The sequence below is a fragment of the Phodopus roborovskii genome, unplaced genomic scaffold, assembly GCF_943737965.1.
Source record: "Phodopus roborovskii unplaced genomic scaffold, PHOROB, whole genome shotgun sequence".
Classification (NCBI taxonomy): Eukaryota; Metazoa; Chordata; class Mammalia; order Rodentia; family Cricetidae; genus Phodopus; species Phodopus roborovskii.
In genome coordinates, this window is record NW_026126514.1 from 5,937,159 (window position 1) to 5,960,085 (window position 22,927).

A 22,927-nucleotide genomic window follows, 5' to 3' on the forward strand; every position below is an offset into this window, starting at 1 on the left:
CCAAGGAGACATGACTACCCTAAACAGAATGCACCAACCTCTGATGTGTTACTTCCAATCTTATTAAAACAAAACAAAACAAAACGTACTACTGGATTTAAAGACACAGATTAATATAAATCCATTAATTGTGTATTTTTAATACCCCACTGCTCCACTAAACAGGCCATCTAGAAAAACCAGAAAACTTCAGAATTAACTGACACCCAATGTCAAAATGGACTTAATCCTTATCTATAGAATATTCCACCCAAATGCCAAAGAATATACTTTCTACTCAGCAGCACATGAAACTGTTCAAAAATAGGTCATATTTACTGGAACACACAACAAATCTTTACAAATACAAAGAGATTGAAATTGCTCCTATTCTATCTGACTACAATGCCATAAGATTTAAAATTGACAGAAAACAAATCTCTAGGAAGTGTATAAACTTGTGGAGATTAAATAATTCATTATTGAATGATGAATGGGGAGAAATCAAGAAAGAAAAATTCCTGGAACTAAATGAAAATACAACAAAACCTCTGGGACACACTGAATGCAGATCTGCAAGGAAAATTTATAGCTCTAAGTGCCTACATTAAAAATTCAGGAAGAGGACCAGGCATGGGAACACACACCTTTAATCCCAGCACTTGGGAAGCAGAGCCTTTCAGATCTCTGTGAACTCAAGACCAGCTTTGTCTTATGTACAGAGAGACCCTGTCTCAAAAAAAGATTTAATGATGCAACTCAAAAAAGCAAGAACCAAATCCAAAGCCAGTCAATGGAAAGAAATAATAAAAATGAGAGCAAAAATTAATGATCTAGAAACAAAGAAAACACTAAGCAAAATGAATCAACAAAGGCAAGAGATGGTTCTTTGGAAGATAAACAAGATTTACAGACTCTTGGCCCAACTAACCGAAAGAAAGAAATGAGGACCCAAATTAATAGCATCAGAAGTAGCAAGGAAAACAACAGACATGAGACAAATTTAGAATATTATACGTGAATAGTTTAAAAAACCTTATTCCATTTAACTGGAAAACATAGGAGAAATGCATGAATTTCTAGGTTCAGTTAAGCCACCAAAATTAAACCAAGAAGAAATAAACAGCCTAAACAGACCCATAGCAAATGAGGAGATTGAAATAATAATAATAAAAAAAGTCTTCCAGCTTAAAACTAAAAAGCCTAGGGTCAGATGGATTCACAGCGGAATTCTCCTGGACTTTAAAAAATTACCTACAGCCTGTCTTTTTTGAACTCAAGAAAGGGAAGGGGGAGGGAGAAGAAGGAACACACCCAAACTCCTACTCCAAAGCCATTGCCACTCTAATACTAAAACCATGTACAGAATACATCAAAAACAATAACAAAAAGAAACTACAGGCCTGTATCACTGATCAGCAAGGACCCAAAAATGCTTGCAAACAGAATACAGACATACATCAAAAGAATTATCCACCATGATCAAATTGGCTGTCTCCTTGAAATATAAGAATAGCTCAACATACATGAGTCAACGGATGTAATAAATTACATAAATGGATTTAAGGACAAAAATCAGAAGATCAACTCAACAAACACAGGAACCATGGACAAAATCCCAATCACAACAGCTTCACAGAACATAAAATATCCAGTACTAAGCCTAACCAAAGAAGTAAAGGTTCTCTAAAATAAAAACTTTAAAACTCTGAAGAAACACCCTTCAAACTGGAAAGATAGCTCATGGGTTCATAGAATACTGTGAAAATGACTACTTTACCAAAAGCTGTTTACAGATTCAATGCAATTCCCAATGAAATCCCCCATCTCATGCTATCCTAAAATTCATATGGAGCCACAAAAGATGAAAGATAGCCAAAATCAATCCTGAGCAAAAAGAACAATGTGGGAGGGATTACCATTCCTGATCTTAAGAGGTATCACAGAGCCACTTATTAAAAACAATATGGTTATCGGTACAAAAACAGATATGTAGACCAAGGGGGGGGGGCGGGAATCAAAGACCTAAACATGAGTACATGTAACTTAAGCCATTCAATATTTAACAAAGATGCCAAAAACATAACCTAGAGGGAAGAAAGCATCTTTAAAAAAATGGTGTTGAGAAAACTGTATGTCCACATGCAGAAGAATGAAATTAGACCCATTGCTTCCATTGTTCAAGCAAAAGACTCAGACATAAAAATTTTCTAAAATGGGGAAAAAAAAAAAAACCTCTTCAAAGCTGGAAACAGGAACATACACCTATAATCCCTGCAACTAGGGGGCTGAGACAGAAGGAGTGAAACTGTGAGGCTAAGGGTGGGCTAAACTATGAAACCTTGTTTCAAAAATATACGAATATATAAATATGGGTTTGAGACTAGCCTGATCTACATATTGAGTTCTAGACCAGCCAGAGCTACATAGTGAGACCCTGACTCAAAAAATAAAAATAAGTAAAATAAATTTAAAATTACGTATTTCTGAGAGGTGAATGATATAACAATTGTTCTACCTTAAGAGCTCAATAAATACTTCTCAGCTTTCTTGAAGATGTGAAAATACTAAGAAAGGCACACAGAGATTGAGGGGGTTTGGAGAGAAGCATTTTAGAAAGGGAGTTAGAAGTATGTTTGAGAGACACTAAGCAGATCTAGTTGCCTGGAGAACATGTATCTCATAGGAAACTGTATACAGTTCTAGAAAGATGAGTGGGTCTTCAGTTGCAGATCTCAATTCACAGCTAAGAAAGGAACTTTATTTTATAGTCAAAGGAAAATGAAAAACAAAGTTTTATTTTTGTTTCAGGTAACATGATAAGAAGCCATGTGAATATCAACGATGCCCTAAAGGGGAAGAGGTACCTGCCAGGAGCAAGATACTGCACTAGCAAAAAAGAAATAATAAAGGGTCTTAATAGAAGCACATGAAACAATAAATTTGAGTAAAAAAATTAAACTTCATAATGATTAGCTAAAAAAGGAAGGAGTAATGAATGCCCTGATTCTGGCAAACTGGAAGGATGGCATGTTTTACTTTTCACAACTAATAAATACCTTAATGACTTAAAAAAAATTTCATTCCAAACCAGAAAACCTTACTTCTAACAAAAATTACAAAGGAGGGGGCTGGAGAAATTGTTCAGTGGTTAAGAGCATTTACTGGGATCAGTTCCCAGTACTCACAGGATGACTTACAACTATATGTAGTTCTAGTTCAGGGGTAGGCATTGCATCTGTGGTACAATACACATACACATAAAAAAAACTGATATCCATGGGAGGCCTGCCCTTTTCTAAACAGAAACAGAGAAGGAGTGGATGGAAAGGGGAAAGAAAAATGGGAAGAGAGGAGGGAGGGGAAACTGTAGTTGGAATGTCAAATAAATAATAAATATTGAAAATACAAAGGAATTATTAGTAACTTTGATAGTATAAAAAAGTAGGATGAAGACCAAGCATTTACCTATGGAAAAATTAGTACCTATTAAAATAATTTCATATTTTAAGGTATCCATATAAGAACTTTTTATATAAACTTACAATAAAAACAAAGGAAAAGTTTCTTACCTGAATAATTTTCAAGGGTGAATCCGGCTGGTAAGTCTGAAGTCTAGGTACATAGTGGACCAGCATGTGAAGCATGTTACAAGCTACGTGGGCAACCGTTTTATTAGTAAACTGCAACAACAAAAATCATTGTGATAAAAAAGTTCCTTATGCATATTCATTAATATTAGCTTCTGACAATTTAAATCTCATGCTTCCTTTTATCACAAATACCAGCTGTTTTACCATACATTTCTCAAAGCCCATATCTGTACAGTTCTCATTTCATTCTTTACTTTGCTTAGCAAAGTGCCTCAAACATAGCATATAATCAGAAATAACTGTCGTGAACTGGTATTACTCAAAAGTGCTTACTACGTAAATTATGTATTTAGTCTTTTTAAAAAAGATTTATTATGCATACAGTGTTCTGCCTGCATGTGTGACTGCAGGCCACGTGTGACTGCAGTGCTCTTAACCTCTGAGCCATCTCTCCAGCCCCATCTATCTTAAACAGATGCTGTGGTACTAAAAGTTTTAAGACAATAATAATAAATATTCTTTCATAAGTAAAAACTATTCACATAAGTAGGGCATGGTGGGACATGCTTTAAATTCCAATACTCAGAACACTGAAGCAGGAAAATTATGAGTTCAGTGATATTTTGAGTACACTATTGCATTAGAAGCTAGCCTAGCCTAAATAGTGAGATTTTTGTCTCAAACAATAATAGCAAAAACAAACCCTCAAATAATACTGAAACAGAATAAAATTTCATAATTTATTCAAACTTTCCAAATGATTTTTATCACTACTTTTTAAAAACTTTTTTTTTTTTAAACTATGTGTTAGTTGCCTCCATGTATGTATGTATACCATATATGGGCCTGGTACCCAGAAAAAGGCACTGGGTCCCTTGGAACTAGAGTTGTAGAGAGTTCTGACTTGCCACATGGATGCTGGGAATTGAACTTGGGGTCCTCTGAAACAGTAGTAAGTGTTCTTAACCACTGAGCTATCTCTCTAGCCCCTAGATTACTACCTACGAACAAATTCTATTCTGGCTATAAAGAGGCTATTTATCTTTATTAATAAAGCCAAAAGCCAAAACCTCAATAATTTAGGGAGTAATAAAGACCAGAGAGTAAGTCACAAAAATACTAGTTAAAAAAAAAAAAAAAAAAAAAAAAAAAAAAAAGATGGTTGGGAAGGTAGCTCAACTTGTGCCTACAGCGAAAGCATGAGGATCTGAGTTCAACTCAGATGAAAATCTGACCGTAACTCTGGCCTCAGCACACAAGCACACACATAAGCATATACCATACCTCCCCCCCCCCAACCCCTGCTTCTCTTACACATAGTAAATCACCTCCCTCCTATATGCTGTTTTAAAAAACTTGTTTATTTTTAAGACATAATTCACATGTTTTCTAAGGTAAGAAGTCAAATATAGAAAAGTTCAAAAAAGAGCTCATCACAAAAATATCTTAAATTCAAGAATGTGACCATTCACTCTTAAAGTGAATCAGAATCAAGGAACTAACATAATAATACATGATGAAAATGATTCTGGGTCACATGGGCCCAGAATTATTAAATGTCTGGGGGAAAAAAAAATCATGTGTCCTAATTGATATTGGTATATTTCATTAAACAGTTTTCTTTACCTTTAATGAAACACAAATTACATTCAGAGCTTCTTTAATTTGAGGATGATGAGATTCATGAACTAATTCTTCACAAATCCAAATACCTAAACTGCAAAGTGCTACACATCTGGGGGGAAAAAAAGACAGCTTATAATGATTTTAAATAATACAGAATTTTCAGTACATTCACTGTTTAAGTGAATCTAAGACTTTGTTACTCTATGAATTAGCTGATAATTAAAGAAAAATGGAAGTAAAAACACCCCAAATTGAAACCTAATTTTCTACTGTAATTCATAACCAATAGTGAAATAGTGAATAGAGCAGTAGTGCCTGGGACATTATGCGGCATCATTCTGACAAGTCCGTATCACTAAATTGACAATGTGATAAGTCTTCTTCCCAAACAACTGTACAATCTGCTTTCAACAGGAGAGAGTGAAAGTGAAATTACATAAAATAAAGTGATGTAGTATGTAAAAATATTGTTGTTATTCAAATATAACACAACTAATCACATTTTTTTAAAAAACAGACTGAAAATAATTTAAAAAATTACAGCAGAAATAGACCTTGTAGAACTTTACTTGTTTCCCTAATGTCTATGGGCTTTTATTTTCCTAACTGTAACCCAGCTAAGTTTCAGCTGGAAGTTATTTGGTAACCAGAATCCGGAAAACTTCAATGGACTCAAGTTTAGGCTTCTGATAAACTAATGATTCTTTCCAAGTATGAGAATAGCCCGCTGTCTGTAATTCTGGCGTATGTGCATGTACTAATACTGATATTATTAAATACAACAGAACACTACATTTTACAATAATTTAATGAAAAAATATCTTTTATTCCAGAACACAGAGGAGTCTGAAATTTCCTATGATGTAGACTGTTGCTGCTACCCAATAGTTCACTACTGAGATGACCAAAACATCTTCAGAGTAAGGGCTACTGCCTTATATTTTTCTCCATTGGCATCAAATCGTAAGTCTTATATATAGTGTTTACCGATCTAGATAACCAAGTCCGAGGTTTCAGCAATAGATTTATGAAATCCCAAAGCAATAATACATTTTGAAATGCAGCAAAATTCTCCATAACCTCAATTAACCAAAAGCAGAGATTGAGAGCACCAATACTAAATAGTTTTTGTTGAAACACCAAGGGCTGATTAGGTGTGGTAGTTCCTACCTGTAATCCTAGCACTTGGGAAACTGAGGCAGGAGGATCAGGATTCAAGGGCAATCCTGGCTACACAATGAGCTTAAGGGCAGCTCATGTTTACATGAAATCCTGTCTCAAACCCAAAAATCAATGAATTAATTTAAAATATTGAAATATTACATAAATTAGAGGCTAAGAACAAGATGTTTCTGAATTTGTGTGTGCACATCAAGAGAAAGTAGAGGGCATGAAAAAGTAGACTATGGTGTTTCTTCCCCAATTTATTAAAATGATTTACTTTGTTTCGGAGATGGCTCAGTGGGTAAGAGTGCTTTCTACAAAAAGCATGGCGACCTGAGTTCAGACACCCAGCATTCATGTAAAACCCTGGGCACTTCTGTATAAACCAGCAACCCCAGTAGAGATAAGGGAAGCAGGATTTTGCTGGCCAACAGCCTAACCAAAATTCAGCAGTTCTAGGTCCAAGGAGAGATCCATGTCTTAATGGAATAAAATGGAAAGCAAGAGGGAACACCCAATGTCTTCCTCTGGCTTGTGAATATGCATACATGAGCACCTGAACAATTATCTGTACACATATATGCATGAAAAGGAAGGGAAAGTAAAAATATTCTGATCAAATAGGTATCTATTAAAAATATACTATTTCCTTAGATATATCAATTTCCTTAATATAAATATTTTAATGAACATTGATCCCTACTGATATACTTCAAAGCACTGCATAAGGAATAACAACTAACGAATACAATGATAAAGTAAAATATACTCAAATAAGATTAAAACAAACCATTTTAGTTATGAAAGATGAACGCTTTTAGAAGTCTGGAACAATTTGAAGTGTAGTAATCAATTTTTACAAAATGCCAAGAACAGTTGTTACATTAAGGGTTAGATCTAAGAATATCTGACCTACCGTGCAGGACCAGAGGGCTCATCTCTTGCTGAGCTTAATACAGTTTTAATTATAAGTTCCTAAAATAAACAGAAAGAGAAGAAATGACTATGATTTCATGTACTAATTCAACAAATGTTTACTATATTACTATTCTGAGCCAGATAGGGCTCCGGCCATTAGAAATAGAGTGGGTAGAGTGGGTAAGTAAACAATTTGTTCCTATGTTTACTTTTAACAAAACGCCAGCATTATTCTAAAAAGTAGCTAACAAATCATGAAATTTTAACTAAAATATCTTTAAAAATAACTTTTTTTCCATGATTAGGAGAGTAATAAAGACCTTTACTTTTTTTTTTTTTGAGATATATTATTTGAAAGGCAGGGTCAGATGGCTTCATTGGTGAATTCTACCAAACACTGCTAAAATTAAGATGAATTTTTACCAAAGTCTTTTAAAAACTAAAGAAAAAAGAACATTTTCACACTCATTTTATGAGGCCAGCATTATATGGATACCCAAATCCCTAAGGTACTACTTTATGTTTTAAAAGTCCTCAAAAAATTACTAATACTCTATACCAAACTGAGCAGTACATTAAAAAGAGTATACATGATTGAGTAGCATTTATTCCTGGAAAGAAAGAGTAGTTCATTTATTGGAAGTATTAATATTATTAAAATAGCCATGTCATCCAAAGCATTTATAGTTATATATCTAAAGAAATCAGTATGACAAAAAGACAACAATACATGCAGGCATCATGGCATGCTTGTACTCTCATAAGCCGGAAGACAGAGGAGGAAGGACCATGAGGTCCAGGCCAGTCTGGGCTACACAGTGCAATACTGTCTGAAAACACAAAACAAAAGTTATCTTTTAATAGTATTCATATGCTAAAGCATGTGATATCTGTACTTGAGAGGCAGGGGCATGAGGATCTCTACTAGTTCAAGGACACCCTGAGCTACAGAGTGAATTCTAGGCCACTCTGAGTTACATGGTGAGACCTTGTCTCAAAATAGCTCAAAATATGCTATTAATAAAATCCATACTTTATATACTAACTAAAAACATTTTTAAAGGCCTACGAAGAAATCCAAACCAAAACTTTCAAAGAAAGCAATTTGGAAAAGTAATGCATCAGCATGATCCCCCACCAGGAGCCACAGTGTCTTCTCAACTCTTCTGATGCTAAAGACCAATTCAAGTTAAATATGGAACATCTTGCAGTTACTGTCACAGCATACTTTATTAACAGGATGCTAAGCTCTTGGGATTCAGAGTACACAGGCATTAGTTAGAGACAATGACCTACTCCCAGAATTATTCACCAAGGCTCACATTGCCAGGCCCAGAACCTTAACAGGTGAACTTTCTATGCCAGCTCCCTCTAACTTAGTCTAAGAGGCACTGAATCCATAGGACTAACCATGTGATCAAATCATATTTCCTTTTTAAACAGAGGCTGACTTCTGCAGAGGCTCAAGAGAACTTTTTACTAGGTTTCTAACAAGAAAACTTAGAAAAGTGCATACATCACAAGTGTTATTTATCATGCCTGATTCTGATGATTGTACAAGCCCTTTAATGCTTCAGATACAGGACATACTCCATGTTTCATACAAAGTTCTGTATAGCAGTAAAGATTTATCACTTTGATATAATGTGTCAAGAAATAGAAAGTAGAAGTCAAAACATTCAGCTTTAGTTTGGCATCTCAATCTTAGAAGCCTTATATTTTTAGCAGTACAGGATTGGCTCACAAGTTATTTCAATGCATGTTTAGTGAGTGAATGAATGACTCCTAAGGGACAGACATATGAGCAGGCTCAACAATGAGAAAAGGTTTCAAACTTTTAAACCTGAAAAGGTTTTGCTCCTAAAAGACATTCTAGTTTTATGCCTGGAGTATTAACATTCTTTAGTAACTAGATTTCAAAAAGAAAAGGGAGAAGACAGATTATATCATATATGCTAAAGACTAGCATCTGATTTCTTACCTTAACATCTGTAAACTTAGACACAGCGATCTCAGGGATGTTGGGATGGAGAGCGGGCAGTTCACAGTATAAGTTGGGAAAGCAAACTAAGGATCCCAGAAGAACTTGTGCTTCCACTCTTGGTGCCTGAATATTAGATTTAAACGTCTATAAAATGCTAGTTAATTATGTTCTTAAATTATCATTAAATATTTTGTTTTCTAATTACATTATACAGGTCAGTGAGAACATGACAACATTCAAAAAGGAAATGTCAAAGATTTAGGTTTTTATCTAGAATTTCTAAAGAGAGTATGATTATTCTCAGTAAATATAATGGACAAATAGCAACACTTTCTTGAAAAGCAACCAATAAACAGAAATCATCTGCAGCTAATGAACTTTAAATAGGAATATAAGCTAGTAATAAGCATACATTTAACACAAAGGGAAAATGAATATTTTGTTTACTTATTTATTTAGAGACAGAGTTTTGTTATATAGCCTAGGCTAGCCCTGAACTCACTTCGTAGACCAGGGTGGTCTTGAAATTGTGATTCTTCTATTTCAGCATCTCAAGTGCTGGGCTTATAGGCATGTGCAACCATGTCTCAATAAATTACTTTAAATATAGTTCATACTTCATTACCTATTGTTCAAATAAGTTGATGACTCAAAGTCACTAAGTTAGGATAAATAAAAAGAGATTAAAATGTATTTTGTCTTCAAGAAATGGGTGCCAGGCTAGATGGTTTTTACCTTTTTATGCATAAGAAAAAAAATTCACTGTCATACACACATACACACACACACACAATAATTTATGTCTACATAAATCTTACAGAAGTACTTCATATCATCTTTAAATTTATTAAGTAATTTCTTAAGTATCAATATTGAACATTTCCTCTTCTGCCCTCTTGCATGTCCACTAAACAGGGACCAAAGCATTATTTTACTTACCAACTGGCTTATAGGTTTAAGAATACTTAATAAAAATGTGAAACATCAGAATACTAGCAATACAATATTTTCATGCACATAAATCAGTATGCTAAGCTCAAGAAGACTTGCAGCTTAGTATGACTTAAGCTTACATGACTTTCACCAGAACAGAACAGCTCATTTTTACTGGACCTGTTAGAGTCTATCTAAAATCACCACTCTCAGGAGGCCAAGGAAGTACAATTGCAAGCTGAAATCCTGCCTGTACTACCAGCAAGACATTGTCTCAAACAAAACAAAAGATAAAATACTTCATGTCTAGATTAAACAAACAACCTAGACTTATAAGCATGAAAGGGCATGGTAAAATGACATCTGGTTTAACCTACCCTGGTTTAAAACTATCCTATATAAATAGAACTAACTAAAAAAAACAAAACCCAAACCAAACCAAAACAAAAAAAAAAAAAAAAAAAAATCCTCAATATTTAGTTGAAGGGATTAGTTGAGTTTTTCTGCTAAGTTGGGTAACTGGTAATGTCTGAATATGAATATAACAAGAACAAGTGACTTTGTGATAGTTTAGAAAGACAAAATTCATCACTTGTAATCTGCTTAAGGAGGTAGGAAACATTAACAGAGAGAGATGATATGGATGGGATCTAAAATGAGAATTGAAAGGGCCAAGACTTGGAATTAGTATTTTTAACAGCATCCAGAGGAAGGGTGCCTCAAACCATACAGGGCACATCTGAGTGTCCATCCTACAATGATATGGTTTCTCTGTAGCCTTCCTCAATAATAGGCATCATATGAATTAGCATTGAAAGGGACTATTGCTTACATTATCCAAAGGATGCTGTTACATAACCAATATCTAGCTGTAGGGAGGAAAGTTAGTTATGTAAGAAGCATCAGGGTTTAATTCTATAGAACTTTGAGAAAAATTGCAGAAAATATGGCTAGTCATCTTGATTAACTGGTCCACTGATGAGGAAAGTTTTCATAGTAAATTAATAAGAAGTGACAGTTATTTGAATATTAGTCTACTTTGAGTTCTACCAACCTTTTCCAGTCTAAGAGGTTGATTATAATCTGGGCACCATGGTAATACTACAAAGGACTTTAGGTTTGTGTGTCATCTTTGGTTTGTCTTCCATTAATCTACTCCAAGAGTAATCTATTTATTTAATATTCTCAAGGTATAGGTTTAATTATCTCTTTCCATATTTTAAAGTATTTCTTTAAGCCAGTATAGCACCATAACTTGGTCTATAACATTTAAAACCTACTATGATGTATGCCCCAATGACTTCATTCACCATCTATAATCTCATCACAATGTGGGTTCTGATTCAGAACTTTAGCATAGTTAATGAGCAACCAGACCACAGCAAATGCTGTTGTGCAGGGCATGCTTTGTTGATCAGGAACACTTTTCTGTTCCTCCGTGGACTAGCCTCTGCACATATGAACAAGGTTTATAAAACCACCAAAGGGCTAAGCTTTTCTGTTCCTCTGTGGACTAGCCTCTACACATATGAACAAGGTTTATAAAACCAACAAAGGGCTAAGCTCAATGTTGAGCATATACTAGGTACTGGATAAGTACTTAACATTTTCAGTTAGTAGACTAAGCACTGCGCTATGCTAGATCCTGGAGATACTAAGATGCAAGACATGATGTCTGTTCTCCAGGACCCACAGAAACAAAACTGGCTAGAAATATAGTCTTTTCTTTTTCATTTGCACATTTCCTCCAGGTGATCAATTGTATCAAGCACAGGGTTTTAAAAAACATTTTAAAACATGTTGCTTGACATCCTGACTTATGTATACAATTATTCTTTTGACCTCTTGTCAGTATTTAATATACACTTTATGTAATGCCACAAACAGCACTTTTTCTCATTCACTGTTGGGCTTTTGCAAAACAGAAATAATCTGTTAAATGACTATGTATGCTTTAAAATGGTATATCCTGTATATATCCATATATCCTAGACTTTTTTCTAACAGGCCATTAGAAAGTGATCTTTATAAAATATACATTTGATCATGTTAACAACTTGCTTCCGTAAATGATTACTCAATCTTCCTTAGACAAAGTCTAACCCTTTATAGCACTTATGCCCACAGCTACTTATCTTCTTAGCTAGCTCACTCCTGCTACTTATATAAGAAATATTCTACTTACCTTGTTTTCTGTGCAATTATCTCATAGCTTTTTAACATGTAAAGTTTACTCTGGGGGCATATTCCTGGGTTATCTCATAAATGTTTGTCCTTTATCCCATTAAAATTGTAATTGTCAAATAAAAATTCTAGTTGAATAACATGATGATTTTATGCACACACACACACACACACACACACACACACACACACACACACAAAGTATTCTCCATTCCTTTCTTATCTTTTGCAATAACTCACAACCCTTTCTTCACTTCCTTCCCTATTTTTCTAGATTTTCCAACTTTAAATCTTTTTTCCCCCATCAGATGTAAACCATTTTTTATAGTTCTTAGGGAAAATTCACCAACATATTTTATTGATTTCTTAACACATCAGAATTTCTTTCTTTTTAATGTAGGAGAAGCAATCAATTCCAATTAAATGGTAAACTTTTTTGGACATGAATTTGTTATATTTTATCAGCAACAGTGCTCTTTGTTGCTTTATGAGCTGAGTCTTGATAAATAGAGTTTATTACCTTAAAAGAACTAGAAATAAAGACTTACATTAAGAAAAGCTGAAGAAGCCACTCTCCCAGCTGCTACAATAAAATCCATAATGAGCATTGTGGCACCAGGCAAACCAAGTGAAAGAAACTGAGGTGAGCAGTGTTTGATGATTGTATTGACAATGTCCTTAGAAGAAGAAAAAGGAAAGAAAGATGATCACATATGTAATCGTGGGTATCAGCTAATCGATGTCATTAAAAATAGGTAAAGTGTAAAATAGAAAATAAACTGGCTGACTACCTGGAAAGACTAATTTTAATTCTTCCAATTAATACATGCTTAGTATATTTTGTTAGGAAAATGAACTTGAAACATATTTCATTAACTTACATAAATAACAGAATTTAGATCAAGGAGGGCTCTTTGCTTCACAACAGATGTTACCCCCATATTTCATAACACTGAATTAGTTGCTTCTGTGTGATAATTCAGTGTGTGAATCTACACTGAACCCAAATGATCTGCTATGTGGCAACTGGAGAGATCTTATTTTGAAAAAGACAAATGGGAAGTCCTTGAATAATAGATATCTAGTTTCAGAACCCTAGAGGTAGGTGTTTTTAAGTGAATATTCTTAACATGGCATTATGATTCTGGAATTTACCAAGAAAGATACAGTGCATTTGGTTATATTAGCCAATATAACTTTTTAGGAAAGATTTTTATTGGCCTGTATTGATTATGTGTATTATAATACATTTCATTAGGATATTTTCATATAGGTTCCTAAAATACTTTGCTCATATTTATCCCCACAACCCTTTCTTGTCATCACCCTACCTACTACCACTGAATGTGACTGACCTTAATGAAATCTCTATTTTTTGCAGTATTAAGAATGTAATAGTATTTGAGATATGTTTATAGGGTTAGGACTCTACCTTGTTTTCAAATTAATGAAGAAAGTTTTTTTCATTTGTTCAAAAAGAACTTTATCTATCAGCTTGAACTATTAGTGTTCTTCAACAGACATTTAATCAAATTACAATAATCTTCCACACTTTTTTGGTTTTCCAACTAAGATCGAGATCCCTGAAATATGTGTCCTAGAATCCTATCTATGATTATTCAATGATCATAAATGATACAGCTACTAAGACAATATAATTATCACTTTGGCAATGTAATTTAGTAATAAAATATCAAGGAAACTTTAGAATAGAATTGCTGTATGAAAAGATAAGAAAATTCATATGCCTCAAACTATCACAACTGATGCCAATCATAAAATGCCTAAAAATACAGAATAGAAAGGAAAAAAAAAAAGAAATATTAAATGGAAAAAAACCAACCTAAACATAGGATGGTTTAGTTTCTTCAAAAAATAAATTAGTATGTGAAAGCTAAAATCAGTCCCTTAAGTACTGCAGTAGCCTGTTTTCAACCCTTTTTGAAGAATAAGGTCATAAAGTGGAAGTGAATTATATGTAAATCATTACATATGAAAGAAAGTGTTAATTCAAGATCTTAAAATGCAAGAGTTAAGCAGAATTGAAAACCGATGTCCTAGTTTCCTTTCCCTGTTGCTATGATAAAATACTTTGATCAAAACAACTCAAGAGAGAAATGGTTTAACTCAGGTCTCTGGGTTATGGTCCATCACTGCAGAGAAGTCAGAGTGACAAGAACCCAAAGCCTCTGGGCACATAATGTGCATAGACAAAAGGGAGCAATGAATGCATTCACATAGTCCTCAGCTTGCCCTCTCTATCTTACACAGTCTGCATAGGAAATGGTGTGCACTCATAGTGGATGGGGCTTCCCATCTCAAGTAATCAAGACAATTTCTCACAGAATACTCAGAGGCCCATTTTCTAGGTGATTCTAACATTTGTCAAGTTGACAAATGACACTGTTACAACTGATAAAAACAATGGTTTGGAAGGTATACATATTTACCTGATCAATATGAAGCAATCCACAATGCATTATATTGTAGAAATGTGTTAAAAAATCTCTATTTGGAGATACGTCTTGTCTTCTCTTCATAGTATTACAAATAAGTTTATATGCATGTAATTTACCTTGTTTATACTTATCAGTCAACATGGTTGCCTAAAATTAAGAAATCAGTTTTAATACTAAAAGCCAAATATTGTTATAAATATCTAAACAACAGAATATAGTAAGCAATATCTGTTTTCATATATTTGTTTGTTGGCCCAATTTTGTTAATGAACTAAAAGTCAGGACTAGGGAAACTACTGTTACCTGAAATGACTCAATGTACATATGCATAATCACAGACTACTTCACTTGAAAAAACAGACCAAACATCAAACAATATTCCCAAGAAATAAATCTAAAACTTTACAGTTTGTGCTTTATTTTTATTTAAATACCATGATGACAGACTCTAGTTCTGGAGTTGTGGGTATTGCTCAGTGCCATAGCACTTGTCTAGCATGTGCAAGGGTGTCAGTTAGATCCCTTACAGGAGGAAAATAAAAATGAATACATTTAAAAACATTTAAGACATACTTTTCTACACTTTTGTTTTATTAAATGAATCATTTGATTCTGCTTGCCTAACCTTCCTCTCTATGCAAGATTTCTTAAAGATACCAGTTAAACATTTAATGTTCTTGAAGACCAAGTAACTATTAAAATTTCTATTAAATGTTCAAGACGGATTTACTGAAGAAAATATATTAATGTCTTACACACCACGCTTACCTTAAAAAGCCAAGGTGTAAGAATTCGTAGCGGAGGAATCAAAACAGGTGGAGAAGGTGAAGTCAGGTTATCTGCTGAAATGCCAAGATTATCTCTGATCTATAATTTTCAAATAAAGGTAACAAACATGTATTAAACCATTTCCTCTTTTAGCTATTTTTATCTTAAACAGAAGTCAAATCCAGTCTCTCCCATACCAACCTATTTCATTATGGCTATTGTGGCCAAGTGACTTCACCATGCTGAGCATTAGCTTAGTTCAAACCAAGATCAAGGTTGTAATTGTGTTCTCAGAGGCCTCTTCATTTTTGGGGATGGGGGTGGGGATGGGTGGTGCTTGCTGTTTCTTGAGACAGAATAAACAAGGCTGGCTTGGAATCTCTATGTAGCCCAGTATGGCTTCTACCTCATGAGCCTGTCTCAGTCTTCCAAGTGCCAGAATTACAGGTGTGTACCACCACACCTGGCTTTCTTCTATTTATTAATACTTTATTTTTCTTTCCTTTTCCTCTTAAATAGTCTTTATTTTTTCTCACCTTGGCTAGATTCTGCCAAAGTTCACAGAGGTAATCAAACACTTGAGCATGTATTTCAGGATCCGTAATAGCATTGACATCTCCCAAAATGCCCAGCATTCTTCGCCACATAACAGTAGCAACATCAGCATGCCATCCAGTGAGAGTACCTCCTGCCATCACGCTACAACATTCAGATGGAAATTCACTGATTTCTATAGGAAAACATAACACAATAGTGTCAGTACCCAGAAAAGACAACTTAAGTGAATACTCTTAAATATCTACAATTGTGAATAAAAGGAATGTAAATGCAAGTATTTTTTCTGATAATGTCAAAACCTAACAATTCATAACTCCCATAACAATTCATATTGGTAATAATTTCTTATTAGTGGGGTTTTATTGAGATTTATTTTACTGAAGAAAAAAATGCAACTACTACTTATAATACTGCTACCAAAGAGAACTTATTTGTGGATGTATGTGATGTGTGAGAGCTTGTGTATGTAAAGTTAGCTCTCTCCTTACACTGTGGGATCTAGGGACTGAAGGCAGGTTGTGGGGATTGTGCTTTTACCCACTGGGCCATCTTGCTGGCCTGTGATAGAGAAATATATATGAGGCATAAATATCAATTTTGTAAGCACACACTCACTTTACCTAATATCTAGTTTAGGCTATATCATCAAGCAGAAAATCTTAGGCTAAAAAGTAATTCCTGTAGAAGTGAGAGTATCTACACAATAGCACTGAAAGAGGTATCACAACAAATAAGATACTTGTACTAAAATTTGAACATAATAGTAGTTAGCAAAATTATGACTTTTCTGGTTGTTTTTGTTTTCTGAGAGAGACAGGGCTTCTCTATGTAGCTCTGGCTGTCCTGGAACTAGTTCTGTAGACCAAGATGACCTCGAACTCAGAGATCTGCTTGCCTCTGCCTCCTGCCACCACTGCCCAGCATAATGCTTTTTATCTTTAACACTGACAAGGTGAGAAGCAATAAATATAGGTAACCTTGATCTTAATCTTATTTCTGCCATTAACCATGTTAAACAAATTATTTTTAATGACTCAAGGCTACATTCTTCCTTACTTATAAAATAGATGTTTTCACTAAAGTCTTTTTCCATCTTAAAAAGAATATTTAATGCATACAACTGTATGGGGAATTATAAGAAAGTATAAATGGTGGCTCATGCCTGTAATCCAAGCTCTTAGCAAAGCTGAGGTAGATGGATTTTTGCCAATTCAAGGCCAGCCTGAACTTTCAGCTTAGCTACACAGTGAGACCTTTCAGTAAACAACTAAACAAAAATCAGCAGAAATGGTGTAGTTGATGACTAAAAGAATCTTAAACAGGTTCTTCCTCCTCCTCCTTTTTAAAGAAGAGAGTTTTTCTGTGTAGCCTGAGCTATCCTTGAACTCAATTTGTAGACCATGCTGGCCTCAAACTCAGGAGATCTACCTGCCTCTGCCTCCTGAGTGCTGGGACTAAAGGTATGTGCCACCACCATCCAGCTCAAATAGGACCTTTCATTTTTCCTAATATCCCAAATATATTGATAATTTATAGTCAGTCCATTTTTATACGTATCTTGTATTGATAATGCTTAAATTTTATCTTTGCATATAAATTATTCAATAACTAATAATATTTAACAGGTATTATATAGTTAATCTTCAGGATAAAAAATAGGTTTTTTGGTATAAAGCCAGTAAATTAAAAAAAAAAAAAAGAGAGAGACTGAGGTGACACTGAGGTTCTAACCACATAGAATTGTAATGCACTTACTATTCTAAGCAATTGATTTGTCTATAACTTAACCTTCTCAAACTAAAACTACAAAATATTAACTATTAAGAGGGCAAGAAACAATAAACAGTTTTCGGTTAAAATCTGGATCAAGTTGTATTAAGTAGCTACAAATAACATTAATAGGATAACTGAAGAACGAACTATAGCTAAAAAAATGGTAATTAATGTTAAGTATTATGAATGAAGTTCACATTGTGCTTACACAGGAAGCAAACATAATTTTGGGACAGATATATTTAAGTTTATAGATATAAAATATTTATAAATTTAAATTATGTGTGGAAAAACAGATAAAAACTGGCAAAATGGTAACAGCCCGGTAAAATTTATATAAATGATTAATGGATATTTTTAAACTAGTCATATTAACTGTTTGGTAATTTAAAAATTTTCTTCCGAATCGTGGGAAAATAGTATACAAACAAATGTTAATGTCACAACAATCCACAAAGCAGAAGTTATATAACTTAGGAGTTATATAGCTGCATATTAAGGAGTGAGTCCTTTACTCTAGCAGGGAATGCATGGACCTCCCTGGAAAGGAGAAATGGAATAGATTCTGCAGGGGGGAAGTGGAGCAGGAGGGATCAGTGTATGGCAGGAGAAGGAGAGAGTGCAGGGAGAGACACCTGAGACTGGGGGATATTGGAGGGCAGTGTAGAAACCTAATGCAGTGGAAACTTCCTGGAACTTATGAGGCCAAACCTAGTGAGGACTCCTAGTAATGGAGGGTATAGAATCTGAACTGGCAATCTTTTGTGGCCAGGCCAGGCTTTCAGTGATGGGACTGTGTTGTTTTTGGTTGAGTTGTTGGTCAAGGGGATCCTGAAGAGATCCTTGAACAACCCAGGCTGATGTTGGTACAGAACTTGTGGGAATGGCCAACCAATGTTTAATATAACTTGAGGCCCATACCATGAAAGGGAGCCCATGTCCTACATTGCCTGGATGGGCAGAAACAGGAGACTGGATAGCACAAAGACCAAATAAACGCTTCTATTACTATTACTACTACTACTACTACTACTAATAAATCATTGAAATAATTCCTACTGATATCCTGCTAAACTTGTTTAGTCATCATGGGAGAGGCTTCCTCTAGCAGCAGATGACAGCAGGTTCAGACACCTATAGCCAGAAGTTATGTGGAAAGAGAGTCTAAATTGGAGCTTTCCATCAGGTCCTCTCCTCAGAGAGGACCTATATATAGAAAAAAATAAGATAAGCCCTTTAAGTAGTCCAGGAGTTAAACAGCTTTCATTTCTTCCTTTGGTAAGAGTAAATGTGTTTACATGCTAATAAAAATAGACTTTTAATATGACTTACAAATAAATATTTTGTCAACTATGTCCTTGACTAATTTTCAGAATATGTATCAAGTATTTATCTGACAATTTTTATACTATGCAGGATTTTGTTTACCTGCATTGAAAAAAAAATAGGTAAAATTACTAATTTGACAAACTGTTTTACTGAAAGCCATGCTGACAAAAGATAGGGTTGTTGTTTCCTCCTATGAATAAGCATGATACTGAAATACAATATTAAGAGACCTGAAGCATGATGAGCACACTTTTAATCCCAGCACTTAGGAAGCTGAAGTAGAGAAGCAGGAGTTAGAGGCCAACCTGGGCTATAGTGCAACACCCTGTTTCAAAGACAAAATTTTAAAACAAGGAACCAGGCATAATGACAGGCTTTTAATCCCAGCAATTGTAAGGCAGAGGCAGCAGACCTCTGTGAGTTCCAGGTCAGGCCAGTCAGGGATACACAGTGAGCCCCTATCTCAAAGAGAGAGGGGAAAGAGAGAGGGGAGAGAGGGAGAGGAAGAGAGGAGGACAGGAAGAGAGGGGGACAGGAAGAGGATAAATACCATATCAATAAACAACACAACACCAAATGGTGCAATCACTATCACTAATTATGAGGCTGCTAAAAATTAGGATAAATTGTAAGGAAAAAAATCAGAGCTATCTTAATAATAGCCCCATTTAAGGGCAAGAAAAAATAAACAACGCAGAAAAGTCAGAGACTTAGAATAAGTTTTCCTGACAATAGTACTCTGTAAGAATAGCAAATATCTGAGTTGCAAACATTGCCTAGATCATCTGGTGTCTGCAGAACAGAGTGGTGGAGCTTCTCATCAAGCTGCAGGTCCTTCTGCTCCATGTGATCTATGTTTAGTGTAGAGGGGGAAGGTGTCTGTGATCTGGATCCCATAGCTGAATGAACTGGGGAGGCACTTTCTGAACCTGTAAGGATAATTTCATAAAATCACTGTGAAGAATGTATTCAGTATCCTACCTAAGACATAATATTCCAAATACCAATAATATATAATTTTAAGACATGAAAAGGCAAACCAAATCTTCTCATTGATCTTAGCATACCCTCCGATAAATTTTCTAGTGTTTAGGCATCCTTGTAATTCTCTTATCACTCTACAATCTGGCTACAATTTTTGTATTATAGCCAAATGAATAATATTTATTAAAACCATCATAGTCTAGACTTTTTCCTTGCACAGAATCCTGACTAAATTCTTGGCTTAGACACTTTTTCCTACTGATGCCTACTCCTGACTTTACCAAGTGTAACTCCCTGCTATATGGCTTGGTTGACTTTCATACCTTCACATTATACCACTATCATACTGACTTCAACATGCCTGTTCAGTTTGAAACACCCTCAACAGAATTCTAACTCCTTACGCACAGGCTTGCTAATTAATGCATTACACACGGCAGATAGTCTTGCTAGTTTAATCAATGTGCAGCATAAATTGCCATACAGAATAGCCGATGGAAGTTGCATAACAGAGTCTACTGGTACACTGGAGCTTTTCATGTTGGATTTCTTTCTAGCTCAGAAATATCAATGTTCTAGACCTAATAATTGTAAAAATCTTGCCCTTTTTATACAGTAAAGCAAAAAATAACTCAAGTTACATGTTTGTATTAATTTTCCAGATGTATGGTTGCACATATCACTTGAGTAATTTTTCAAAGTAGCATAATAAGTGCCCAAAAGATAAAGAACTTTAGTATATGCATAATGTCATAACAATTACACAATCATAGTATAACTATATATCAAAATAATATAAATCCACCTAGAATTAATTAGGTGGAGGAGTCATATTACTAACCAGGTAGCATATTCCTTTTATTTGGCATGCAACAAAATTCCTATAATAAGACAGCTGCATAAGCCTGAGGATTCTGAAGCTTAGCATAAGCACCATCAAACAGAAGGCACAAGGATAAAAAAATCTCCTTAACACTTATCAAAAACTGCAAGCTTACACAAGAGATATCAATGTTTTCATCAAATGCTCTGAAATACAAATCTAAGCCGGACATTGGTGGTACAGACTTTTAATCCCAGCACTTGAGAGGCAGAGGCAGGCAGATCTCTGTGAGTTCAAGGCCAGCCTGGTCTACAGAGCTAGTTCCAGAACAGGCTCCAAAGCAATACAGAGAAATCCTGTCTCAAAACACTAAAAAGAAAAAATTAAAAGAAAAAGAAATACAAATCTATTCCTTGTCTCCTATTTCATAAAAATCCATACATTAGACATTTTAGATTTACTGTGTTTATGTGTGTGCATGCACGTGTTTATCCATTGACCATAGCATGTGTATGGAGGTTAGAGGACAACTTGCACGAATTGGTTCTCCTCTTCCAATATGTAAATCTCTGGGATCCAACTCAGGCTGTCAGGAGTGGTGGCAAGTACCTTTTCCCAATGAGTCATTTTGCTATCCCTAAATTCATTTTTAAGACCTTAGATTTTAAAAACAGTTTATATTGAGATGAACTACCAGAAAATCAATATTACCTTTAATTTTATTAACAAGACTGAATAATGGCTGACTTAAAGGTTTTTCCTGGTAATAGAGCTTTTTAAAGCAAAACCCAACATTTTTTTTATTTATATCCCAAATATGTGTAGAGCATATTTTCACTGTATATATTAAACTTCATATCTTTTAATCTTTCTCACTAGATTTCTTGTAGTATCTGAAAACTCCTGTATTAAACAGAAGGGAAGATTTCAGGGCAACTAACATCCCTCTAATAAGACACAGTTAACAGTGTGATAATGCATGCAAACTTGACCAAAAAATATTATCTTACAAAGTTTTAGAGTTTATGAAATTACACTCACTCCCGAATTTTATGTTTATGAATAAAAGACATAGCTGTTTTTAAAAACCCTATACACTACTGATAATCTCAGTGATTAAGGTTAGTATTCCTAATAAAACCTACCAACAGGGTAACGGAATCAGTCATTCAATGCAGCACATAGGGTGCATGCATATTACAAATTCTTAGATGTTTAGTTACAAAAAAGGGACCATATAAACAAACATAAAACTAATTTTCTTCATACAGAAGTTTTAATTTTTAGACTTTTTACTCGAACTATTTATTTATTCATTTATTTTCTGTAGCATGATAAAAGACCCAGAGACAGATACTGGGGTTCAGGCTTCAAGCTGAAGATCAGAAAAGCAAAGCAGCCAGCCACTATCTCTTACCTCTACCTCAGACTGACAGGTGATCCTGGCTTCACCAAACCTCACACTGCAATCCCAGGCTGATTACTAATGATCCTACTCCTATACCTCTCTAGTGCTGAGATTAAAGTCATGAGCTCTGTTACTCTTAGAATGGTTCAATCTCGTGTAGCCCTGGGTTGTCTCCTGAGTCCTGGGATTAAAGGTGCATACCTCCACTGCCTGATCTCTAGAGCCTTGAGGTTAACTTTGTTTTCTGAATCCTCAGGCAAGCTTTAATAAATCATAAATAATGTATCACCACAATTTATCTGTATGTTTATGTGTGTGCAGTTGCTCTTATCCACATAGGCACGTCTGGGAGGGAACATGAAAAAGCCAGATTGTTATTAGGATGTCATCATTTCCTATTGTTGTCCAACTTTTATTTTGAGACAGCACCTCTCATTCAACTTG

At 34.7% G+C, this 22,927-nt stretch overlaps 1 protein-coding gene across 6 annotated transcripts in view; it reads right to left on the bottom strand.

Annotated features, from left to right (window-relative positions):
* The window catches only part of Ralgapa1 (Ral GTPase activating protein catalytic subunit alpha 1), a 199,380-nt gene that overhangs the window by 84,613 nt on the left and 91,840 nt on the right, over nt 1-22,927 (bottom strand). For all 6 annotated transcript variants that reach the window (XM_051195870.1, XM_051195866.1, XM_051195869.1 and 3 more), the window contains 9 exons: nt 20,045-20,197; nt 16,145-16,338; nt 15,609-15,707; nt 14,832-14,987; nt 12,930-13,058; nt 9,262-9,387; nt 7,279-7,337; nt 5,199-5,307; nt 3,552-3,662 (listed from right to left, as the gene is read on the bottom strand). In XM_051195870.1, coding sequence (XP_051051827.1) covers nt 3,552-3,662; nt 5,199-5,307; nt 7,279-7,337; nt 9,262-9,387; nt 12,930-13,058; nt 14,832-14,987; nt 15,609-15,707; nt 16,145-16,338; nt 20,045-20,197 — 1,136 coding nt within the window. The remainder of the gene's footprint in view (nt 1-3,551; nt 3,663-5,198; nt 5,308-7,278; nt 7,338-9,261; nt 9,388-12,929; nt 13,059-14,831; nt 14,988-15,608; nt 15,708-16,144; nt 16,339-20,044; nt 20,198-22,927) is intronic.